General features: G+C 41.6%; 1 protein-coding gene across 2 annotated transcripts in view; it reads right to left on the bottom strand.

Moving 5' to 3' along the window:
- LOC124553612 (autophagy-related protein 9A) overlaps nt 1-12139 on the bottom strand; it is a 142363-nt gene that overhangs the window by 37681 nt on the left and 92543 nt on the right. For both annotated transcript variants that reach the window (XM_047127466.1, XM_047127467.1), the window contains exons 10-11: nt 3798-3951; nt 1726-1968 (exon numbers count right to left, since the gene is read on the bottom strand). In XM_047127466.1, the coding sequence (XP_046983422.1) occupies nt 1726-1968; nt 3798-3951 (397 nt within the window). The remainder of the gene's footprint in view (nt 1-1725; nt 1969-3797; nt 3952-12139) is intronic.

The raw sequence follows: 12139 nt of genomic DNA, 5'->3' as shown, positions 1-12139 counted from the left end.
CACCTGTCTCACCAAAGGCAGGGCTGCCTGTGAAAGCAATAATTTGATCTACGAGCTAAGGTGCAACCACACGTGGGCCCGACAACCGATGAGCTGTCTGTCCACACTAATGGCCACTGAGAGAGACTGTGCCCGAGAAACAGCTGGACCGTCCAGTTTCTGAGCATGCTGCCAAACAAAACTTTCTTCACTTCAATGACTGCTTCGCAGCCTGTGCAACCTGCATACTTCCTACAACAGCAGCTTTTCTGAACTTTGCAGGTGGGAGCTCTCCCTCCAATATATACTATGTTCCCGTAACCATCCTGGCTTCAATTTCTGTTAGACGCGGTCCTTCACACATCTATAGCTTTGCTGTTTCCACTACACAGCCTTATATTCCACAAGTGCACTCACAATCATTTTAGTACACAAATGTTTTCGGAATAATGTTTTCCTTATAAGACTTTTAATTGTATGGGTGGTGAACACATTAAAATAAGAAAAAAAAGAATGGAAAAATTATTTGAAATTGTTTTTGGTGAAATTCCTGTAGCGTGACTCAATTCATACTCAACTGCAAGCACCAGTTTTCAGAAAAGTGAACTGTTATGCATGGAATGCCGCAAAATTATTGCTGACAAGTGGAACCTTTGGCAATTTTACCAAATTTTCTTTTCTGAGTAAGGCTCATACGAGAAATGTTGCTGTGGTAAACCTGCCATTGCATGATACTTTGATGCTAAGAATTTCTGTTTCCCATGTTTCTGCGGTCAGCATCATCCACGGGGATGTATACAAACTTCTTGAAGAATAAACATAAAAATAAAATATTTAGAATTAATAATTCATATAAGAATATGTGAATTAAGAAAGACATACACCCCCCCCCCCCTTGAAAATAACACACACACATTGTGAAACCTAATCGTAATTTTACAATTACTATAACACACCTGGATCCCCAAACTTTATAAGAAACATACATGTAGACACAGGTAGATACATGACACAGTTAGATATATGACAAAAATAAAATAAATAAATAAACAAACAAATAAATAAATAATCAGATTTCAAACACTGGTTGCGAAAGTGAGAGGTCGAGTCGCTAGCCACTAGGCTACCAGTTGGACCCATAATGTCATGTGCTAAAAGGCATCTAATTTCTGTCGCAAAATCTTCATGGTCATTTTCTCAACAAGTATATACAAATAAGCTGAAAGGTTTGTGCTTATTTTGACTCCTCTGCCACCGAGTGAAGTTTCTCAGATATTGGATTGTGGCACTTGCCATAACACTTCAGTAGCAACACTCATCAACAGCCTTATAAATGGTATACTCCTAAATTAGCTTTATCTAATAACATTAGTTTTACGACAATACACAAATTAAGTTTTACGATAATATGTGTAGAGTAAATTAAGTATATCTGAACTGCCGTGCCTCTCATCCACCAACACTTACGAGGTACAGAGGGGGGACATTCTGTTACCTAAATTCCCAAAAGACTTCTGCACATTCTCACAGCATGTGGTAATTTATCAGCCCTCACTGTTTCATCAGCGAGACACACATTGCAACGTTTTGACATTCCTTTTCATTGAGAAGGAATCAACCTCTAATCGTGTCCAGTGGACCATAAGTGAGAGACCGAATGTGGGCGACAGATCGCTGCCAGCAATCTGTCACTCGTGCACGAGCTCCTTACACTCCGAGACCGAACTGCGCACGTGTGGCACCGACCTGGGCGTAGGGGTCACGAGCCGGGGTCACGCCGACGTCCGGGTCGGGGGCGCCGGCCTGCCAGGCGGGACTGCCGTGCCGGCGGACGTCCATCTGGGCAAACGAGCAGACATCGCCGACGCCAACCACCTCGACGGTGAAGTTGCGCAGGAAGTCGACGATGTCGAGTGCGTGCCTCCGCAGCAGGAAGATGATGACGAACGGCGTCACCAGCGGCGAAGCCAGTTCCTCCAGTACGTATACCTAGGGCATGAGGCAGACTGATACTTCAACTTTTCCATTTTTTCCCCTTTTTTCTCATTGATTTTTAGTTTCCTTAATTTTTTTTGTCTCAGTTCGACCAACAATTTGGAATAATGGTAACCAGTTTCTCACATGTCCACTCATTATCAAACCATTACCTGACTGGATGTGAAATTATTAATGAAGTAACATTTGTATGTTTCAAGCTCTTCACAACTGTTCAACTTGAAACCCAATGTAAGTGAAATGTCTACAGTTAGGAACAGTACAGTACAGTAGGTACTTAAATTAAGGACACAAGAATGTTCAAATTTGAATTTTGTAAATAGTCCAAAATGTACATTTGTTATTTCATTAATCATTTCAGGCCGACTCGGGTATCGGTTCAATAATGAAACACATTCGAAACCAGTCACCATTAATCCAAACTGTCGACGCAACTGAGACAGAAACACGAGGATAAAATAAGACTGAAAATGTTACTGATCCTTTGGTAATATAATGTTGGAATTATTCTTTCATAATTGATCTCTCTGCCTTTTCTTTCTGTGATAGAGTCTGCACCATTGCAGAACTTCCCAGTGGATGAAACTGTGTGCCGTATCTGGATTCAAACCCAGAACTTCAGCAGCCACTTCCTCCACCTGAGCTGGATAAACGCTGACATAATGTATGTTTCACAGAATAGTAACAGGCACAGGGAATCTTACTCTAAATAGTGGTGTGACACTGACAACACACTAGGCAAGTTTACGCATCTACAACAACACTCCACATTGTCTTTATGTATGTTCATTTGTATTTATTTAAAGGGACTGCAAAAAGTAAGTGACATGTTGTTATGGCAGACCAAGTAACTTTTGCTATTATGCTGTGAAGTCTAAATGGCACATCGGGCAATATGGAATATTTGGTAAGACGCGGGTTCACCTCGAGTGTGCAGGAGCTGGGAAAGATCATTACATTTGCGACTTCAACAAATAGATGAATGTAAAATGAATCATCTTGACTACATAAAGAACATCGTTTCAAGTTGTAAACTTAGACGTGTTACCAAATCAAATTATTTTTTGTTACTTGTAAGTAATTCTTTTAAGTGGTTAAATTAAGAGCAATCACTGAATTGTATTTTGTCTACATTAAATATGTTTTCCCCACAGTTACACAATTATCTGCATTTTTAACACCAAATTCCACATTTCCCACATAAACCATTCCCCCCCCCCCCTTCTGCGAGGGGGGGAATCAAGATTTTTTTTAAATTTTATTCAGAGAAATGTCAATACTGACTGCCAAACAGTTGAAGTTTGTCATAAAATATGCTCAAAAGCTAAGAATGAGCTCACTTGTAGATATAAGTTCAAAAGTAAATGGTATTTCATAACTATTGAACTTCCCATGTGACACTATTTTTAACATAGCACATCTTCATAAACAACGTATGCTCAAATCCTTGTTGGTAGAAATCTGTTTCTCCATCACAGTGCCATTCAAAAACCACTGTATGAACATCGTAATCATTGTTCCATTTTTGCAAATGTATGATACTCTGTGAGTGTTTCCAAAGAATCTGGCTAAACTTAAGTAAGCACACACCTAAAGTCTGTGGTTCAGTAAAAACTAATTCTGGTGGACAGGTGACGTAATAAGGTGAATGACTGGCAGATAAACAAAACCTGATACATAAGTCCACAATTACATTGTTTGAAGATTCTTAAACTGTAATAGCACAACACACCCAATATTTTGTTGTGAAAAAAATTACTACTACTACTCTACTACTACTACTACTACTACTACTACTGTTCTAGTGCTAGTCCACTACTCACCGCCTTGTACTGGAAGAGCTGGGCAAACTCGTCGCGGACGCGCGCCGTGTGCGCCTGGCCGCGCCAGCTGTCGGGCAGGTAGTGCGCGTGGGCCAGCACCGCTGTCATCAGCTTCTCGGGGCAGAACACCAAGTTCTCATCCGGGATGAACGATCTGCCGGAACACCGTTCGAGCAGACAGCTAAGTTAGGGGGACACTTCGACATAAAAAAATAAAAATAAAAAATTGAGCTGTCGTTAGGGCCACAAACTGAGAAAGTACTGCCGCAATGTGGGGTACAGCTGTTTGAAATGTTATGAAGAACAATGCGCATCTGGTTGTTGTATTAGGAATTTTGTGTTTGTGTGTGTGTGTGTGTGTGTGTGTGGGGGGGGGGGGGGGGGGGGGCGGGTGTGTGGGCGGGTGGGTGGGGTGGGGGGGGGGAGGGGGTTTGGGGAGGGGGGAGTGCATACGCCCATGCACGCAGTGATTCACAGCTCCCACACTACAAGTGTTGAGCATTTCTTATGATTTGCTACCAATGACCGGTAGTTGATGTAGACAACAAATGGATAATAAAGTAAACTCAAATTTATTGAAGGGAATGAATTATCTTAATTCAATAAAGCACACATTTTCTTATGGTTCTTGAAGTTCTTCCGGCAGATACATACTTCATCGTATTTCGGGTGGGCAACTGGGACAGTAATAAATCTTGTTTCAATACTTGGGAGGATAATCGTACAACTGTCTTCAGACAAGTCAGTGACCGAATTAAAATCACCTGTCACAGCGATACAGTTTGTTGTAGACGTGTGTACACCAGAGATAAGGCAACTGGCACAAGAGTGTCCAATACCCATATAATTTTATGTGTCTAAGGATAAAATGTAGCAACTGCCGAGGCAGCAAATCCACAGAAGGCGAGTGTCGGAATGCCAGGCAGCAAAGGTGTGGAACAGTAATTCCTCCGAGAGGGCTGAGGTGAAACGAGTGCATCAAACAGTTGGGATACACTCACCTTCCACAGCCTGGCGAGTCTGCTGTGGCTCAACACTGTACCTCCAAAGATTACGGGAAAGTCGAGATACTGGTCACAGCCGCACCCTATCGGGATTCGGTGCTCGAGGAACCCGCGGAAATACGATCGCCAGATGACTCGCTCGACAGAGACTAGGAATTTCAGCTCGATAAATTGCGGAAACCACTCGCTTCACATCTGCACTCTCACTCCCAGGGAAACCTGCCATTCCGTCTCTATGCTGCCCGAGATTCGAATTAGTGTCCTTTATTTTAATAATTAACCAGTTAACTTGCAGGCACTGTGCTCTTGCCGACTCTGGGGCCTGCCGTGTTTTATTGTCACGAGGAGACCACACGGCACTCAAAATTTTGCAATTTTCTATATCTATGTTATGAGAAGTAAACACCTCAAACGTCAATCTCTCAAAGCAACTCTCTGTAGTGACTGCCACTTCACATCGCGGCCAGATACGAAGAAGGGAGACAGTCCGAGCAGTGATAGCCCCGTGGCCGGCTACAACTACTTCGGGCAATCCACCACAGAGATCGACGACGACATCACTAGGCACAGCATACGAGGAATCGCTGCTGGCCACGCAGACCGACTCGAATACGGCCGATAGAGGGCGAACCGTAGTGATCCGTAAGCGATTCTCGCATTTGGCCACCGCCACGATCGCGAAGGCACAGTTACTGAGAGTGGCATTACTTAAATGAATGCGCCCGCCCTACAGTCAGTTCATCTCGCTTCGCTGTGCTGTGCTACGTTGCTACCGACGTTGACGATCGACAGCTAGGACCGCACTGCGGATTATAGACTAGCGCTCTGGCATATTCCGTCATTCATTGTCTACACTTCATCAGACTACCTGGACACTATTTATCAGAATGGACTTAAGCATGCGAATTTGGTTTATATATTTGTGGTGTGAATAATAAATAATGTCAGTAATTGATTCTGTGTTCTTTCAGTCCTAACACAGAAAGTGGCACTGTTTAATAATGGATTCAACTCAGTCATACGACCATACTGTTCAAGTGAGCATTGCGCAGGTGATGGCACAGCAAAGGAAGCTGAGAGAGGCACAAGATCCGAGCACTTAGAAACACAGGCAGACGCAGCAGCAGTCACCAATGACATGTGGCTCAGAGATGATGAAATGGTCGTAATTTGATCTCGCCAGCAACGGCAGGTTGCAAAAACACTGCACAGCAGGCCAACTTTCCAATTGAAGTCGAAAAATTGGGGACCACTACTGTCGTGCCCCAACTGTTTTAAGAAACGCTGTCAGGACGACTGCTCAGCTCGGTAGAACTTTTAACACGCTTGCAACTGAGAGGGGTGTACAGCCTCTGCCTGCAGAGCAAAGCCCCTCTTCCCAGCAAAGCAGACCCACGGATGTTAACAAGATTGAAGAAAGGCTAAGCTTTCTATCGACCTTACAATTAAGGACAAAACAATCTGGCTTCCCTCACACCAGCCCTGTCAGAAAGTTCTAGTGGTAAATATTCCCCGAGGCCTCTCTAAATTTTAGACTGGGGTTTGGCACCACCAGCGCACCTGTGATCTTCCGGCATTTTTTGGAGCAGCCAGATCAGGATGTGCAAGTGCGACATTGTCACAACCGGACACACGCCGGAAGGACATTTAACGAATGTGAGACTGTGTTTCAGGTCCTGCAGGAAAGTGGGTTCAAGAGCAACTTAGAGAAGTGCAGTTTTTTCAAACCACAAATCGAATACTCGGGCCACATTAACTCTGCTGCACGAATTTGACCGACCGACAAACAGATATAATCGACAGCCGTGCTGACCGGGCCGACAGCTGTGAAGCAGTTACAGTCCTCCTTAGGGACAGTATCGTACTACCGAAAGTTCCAGGGAGCTCCAGCAGACACCACACATTGGTTGTGTAAAACAGGTAATCCTTTCACGTGGACTGGTCAATGTGGACGTGTATTCTGCCCAGCAAAACTGGAAATATGGTCCGTGTCAGGTACATCTTCGTATACGACGGTAAAGAGAGGTGGGCTACATAGTGGTGTGGCAACAGTCATCGTAGGAAAACTGGACAGGAGAAGAAACGATTAACGAACAATTAATGTAACAAATTTACTTTAAGCTTATTTTTCCTAACGTACGGAGACTCATTACAAATTATGTAGCAAGAAACGGAGTCCAGCTCGTACAATAGAAAGGACGACAATGTCAGAGCTGCGACTAAGCGGCGTCCGCACAGAGTCCCTTAGTGAAGTGGCTCCGAGTGCGACAGGGCAGAATTGCCGCCACTGGCAACTCCTTTGTGGCACTAGAGGACACACTTAGTCCAGAGCCGCCACAGGAGTGAAGGCTATACAGAAAATCTGGCAACGTGCCGAGAAGTTCATCTCCAGATCACTAGAGCCGCTATAAGAGTCGTGAAGCTATCTAACTGTCCAATTGGAGCCCACACGAATATCCGACAAGCTGTCCGATGGGATCCAACTGTGTCATTCTGTACTGCAATCTGCAGTTTGGTTTCTTTTTATAGTCTTTCTCATTTCATATCTGCATATGCAAATTATATTTTGTTACATCCTGGTTATAATAGGACCGTACACTTAAAATTCTGTAAGATTTACCGCTCAAAAAGAGTCTACAATTAATACTGATTTAAGATATCTGATTTACAGTATTTTAATTATTTATAAATGAAATGTATAATTTTTTTATCATGAATTAAGCTGTGTGGTTTTGTTTTTGTTTATTTAAATAAGATTGATGTGTGATTAACAGTTGTTACAGTGAATATATTGAACTATTTTTCAGAATATTTCATGAACTGAAATACTCCTATGAATTCCCATGCTTTTCATCTGGATATTAACAACCAGCATTCCTACAGGTTTCCCCCACAAAATCTCAAGAGTCGCTTCTGCTGCAGGAAAGTGTTTGCAAGCTGTCACTTGATGTGGACTGTCATACCGCTTTTGTTTGTGAGGACCATTTCTTTGAAGAAGATTTTATGAATAAAAATTAAGCATGTGCTAAACAGGTGCTAGTTTGCAAAACATTTGACGAGTGTTCATTATGGAGCTGCTAATACCAGAAGTGGATCGGATGAAACCAGTGTTAGTAAATTACCGAGCACTAGTTGCGCTGAGCCGTGTAACTCTCTGATGATACACTGTGTAAATTTTTTGTTCCCTCTCAAAATGAACCTACAGATGGTCAGTATGCATGCTTAGCTGAAACATCTTTTAATGAGAAAAGTGGAGTTTTGAGTAATGGAAGTTTCAAAAGCAGACTTATGTCCCAGAAAATCAAAAATGTACAAGATTCATAGAAATATTTTAACAGGGCTAGAAAAACTTAAAACAAAGCTACATCTTGGAAAAAATGAACTAAAACACTCAATAATTTGTATGGTAGCAATATTTTCTCTTTCACAAAAAAAATTAAATTATGTAGCCAGAGTTTTTGCAAACAGCCAGTTAAGGACCACCCATTGACCAGCAATGTGGATGAGGTATCTGCTCTGTCCCGATACGAGAGAAGCCCTCGCCTGTCAGTTCATCGTTGCCTACCGTCTGTGAGGCATCTGTTGTCTATTGTACCTTTCGAGCCCACGACTGAATCCTGCAGTGATGAATGTAATAAATGCAATTTGCAACAGTGTCAAATGTTGTGCTTTGCTGTTTGCTGAAATGTCTTTGGAGAGACATGCATTGTTACTCCTAGTCAGGGGCATACATGAAAGTTGGAAGCAGGTTATAGCATATTACATCACTCAGAACTCAGTTTCGAGGACTACTACAGTTCTCATTACCTATTTTATAAGGCAACTGCAAGAAATATGGCTAAAGATAGTTCGTACAGTCTGGTACCAGGCTACAACTGACCAGAGAGCACATAAGGAACTCTACAGAGCGAAATTAGTTAGTGATGAAGCTACCGCTGTGATTTATGTCATTCACACTTACTAAAGAGGAATGGTCTACTACGAAATAAAATACAATTTGGGTTTTTAAAAAAAGAGGCCATTTATGAATTTATTCAGAGGACTTTTCTCCTGGATCAGCAGATGATGTTGAAGACTTTGGCAAAATTGCAGAGGAGTCATTTTGACTTTAAGGTTTTTTTTTTTTTTACGAAGTGGTTGCAGCCCAGCTTAGTCACACAGTTGCTGCCGTTATTGAGACCTATGGAACATTTAATATTTTACCTGCAGAGGCAATATATACCGCAGAATTTGTTGAAAAGATAGACTGCCTATGCAATTCACTAAACAGCTTCCATTGTTATCCACAAGATGGCAAGTCTTCCAAGTGTGCCCTGGAACTGAAAAGTTGAAAAGTGCTGAAGCTAGGAACAAGGAGAGACAAGACAACAATGTTCAGTTTTGTAAGTGGATGGCAAATTAAAACAAGATTACTGATATTCATTTGAAACAGTTTTTAAAAAATTGGCTTCAATTTTTTAAGCATGACAGCCTTCAATTGAGATCCACTGGAAAATGTTTTTTGTTGTGCGAGGCAACATGGTGTCTCAAACACCTACCCACCCAGCTTTCAGTTCAAAGCAACACTGAAAACAGTTAAAATCAACAACATGCCCCTACCTACAAATTCATTAGGTGACTGTAAGGATGTATGCCATTAAGCGATTTAAGGCAATTTCTGGTATCACGTAATGAGAGCTTTCTTGACTCCACTAAAGACTATTGCATAGCTGACAAAAATGTTTTGTATAGTGTCCTTGCTGATGGTGGTGGCGGTGGCAGTGGTGGCGGTGGTGAAGAGGCTGATGTAAGGAATGCCAGAGAAGCACTTGCATATGTAGCTGGTTACATACTGCAAAACACGAGTTAAAAACCTGGAATCGACTCTGATGACTGTGAGACGACTCTGCTTTCGCCAACACTCACAGAGTATCATACAGTTGCAAGTTTCAGGGAATTTGGTACCTTAAACAAACAATTACTGTATGCAAGTGACAGCCTAAAGCATTTTTAACTAACATTGACAGACAATTGTATGCATTTTTACATAAATATGGGCAACAGGAAAAATTGGAAGATAAATTCCATTCACTGTTTAGATTTCTAGAAGGGACAACATTTTGTAAAGCCTACTTTCCTGAGAAATATATGTTATGAAAATGTGTACCATTTTTGATTTACAAGTATGTCAGAGATTGAAAACACACCATCTGTAAGCAAAAAAAGTTTAAAGCTGTGATAAATTTTACTGTGTGCTAAAAAAAACTGGCAGTTCATTTTTGTTTTCAGTTAATTGCTTTTACCCCCATGTCCTATATGTGACACTTTTCTCTTAATTTTGATGTTGTGTCTGATTTTGTGTTTAAGCATTTACACTACTTTCAGGATGTAGGAACATTTTAAAGGAAGTCATAGGTTAATAATGCAAGTTTCTTGAAGTAGTCCTACAGTTGTGACAAATTTTAGATAAAAAGTAGGCCTACGTAATTCATCTGCTTGTGCTGTTGACATAGAAGCTAAGCATGGAAGAGATGGAACCATTTCTCTGTGGTGGTGCAGTAATTCTGATCATCGAAACGAAAGTTGTGAAGGTCAGCTGGAAAAATTACGTACTAACAGGTTGCGAGATGTAAAAATTAGCTATTTATGCTACAGTTACTGCTATAAAGGTATGGTAGAGGATATTTTTTACTCTTGGTAAGAAAAGCTCAATAAGACAGTTTCACAAACTGTTAACAGAAGCCATGTGGGAGACACAATATGCCAAGTACAGTAATTTGTTTGTCTGCAGGTAGGCCTACTTTTCAACACACTCATTCTCTGGTTACATAGGCACGTGGAAAACACTGAAAGCTGTATTATATAAGTTGTTTGATGCCTTTAAAGATCCAACTGACTTCAAGATGGCATAGTTTCTGTTGCATAGAGTAGCAAAGGAGGCAAAATAACTATTTCCTTCAACAGTTACAAAATACTTAGCTTACATACTTTGGTATGGCAGAAAGGTCACAACCGTGTTCAGCGGATACCCTGATGTCACAACTGACAACAGCGCGAAATCAGCTGAGTGGCTGCGCAAAGCCACCCAAAGAACTGCACCAACTTTCGTGTTTAATGAAACACCATTAGTAACGGTGGCAAAAGATTTGTTTCTGTCAAAAAAAAACAGCACCCGATTTCTTTGCTGACTGCACAACTTAAGGGTACGCACTTCAATATGAAGCGAGCAGCTTCTGAACTCGACATTGCTCGGCACTGTGTAGTAGTTTGAAAGACACTGACCTTTTTGCAATTCTGACCTCTTCATCCAAATAGTCCCCAACATTTTTCTACTGCTGTCATACAAAGACAGACAAGGCGACATAATCTACTGCCCCATAAATTTCAAGTTGTCTCGAGTATAGGAAGATGGCAGTCTGTTCTTACACACATTTATAGGCTGCGTTCCGGCTTCGTCATTTTTTGGCAAAGGAAAACATACTCCTCGAGGCACTGGAGACAAAAAACAACCTACAGAAAGCAGCAGAGATACTCAGCAATTCCCGTGCTACTGCCGACGAGACTTACGATACGGGGAAGAAGTTCATAGCAATGCACTGTACTTTGAAAATGAAACAAAGTCACTGACTAACGTACTTCGTTATCAAATCTTCTAATAAATAACTGTTGAAGACAACATTCGACCTCACCTCTTCGCCTCCTACACGAGCAACTGCTCGACAGCACTCTCTGAGAATGTGCTTGCAGGTGGAAGTTTCGAAAAACTGACCCACTAGATTCACTGCAATGGGATCGGAAGGCTTCAAAGTTTGGCCTCTTGCCTAGTCCCACCAACTAAAGAAGCAGCACCTGCAAGACAATTTACTGCACACGTGGCTTGGTGTGCCGTGGAGATTGTTCCTGCGGGAAAAAACAGCAAGAAGTGTTTCACCCTTTATATACTCTGCGAAGACCACCCGTACTCTGACGTTGCAACTGATATCCTTATTATTGGCGTTAATGACTGTGACACGGGTAATGAATCTTGGAGGAAGGGAGAAGAGATCCCACTGAGGATATTAATACAGAAGAAACGGTAGAATTCGGATTAATGTTATTTGGTCCCTCTCCCTCCAAGTGTCATAGAGAAGTAACAGTTTAAAAAAAGGAACAGTTGTATTTAGCTAAATGTTAACATTTTACACTAAGTTTGTGCTATTCTGATGCAATTTTACATAATCCTATGAAACTCTGTTTATTGTTAACTGAACTAAGTTTCTTTATTCATAATCTAACAAGAATAAACGTAATTTATTTCTTGTCATTTACACCCATGTAAACAAATTTTTGGTCCTATATTCAGGTTGTTTTAAAATCCTT

Source organism: Schistocerca americana, chromosome 11 (assembly GCF_021461395.2).
Source record: "Schistocerca americana isolate TAMUIC-IGC-003095 chromosome 11, iqSchAmer2.1, whole genome shotgun sequence".
Lineage (NCBI taxonomy): Eukaryota > Metazoa > Arthropoda > Insecta > Orthoptera > Acrididae > Schistocerca > Schistocerca americana.
Note: the sequence above shows the minus strand (reverse complement) of the source record. Positions and strands in the feature narration are given on the sequence as shown.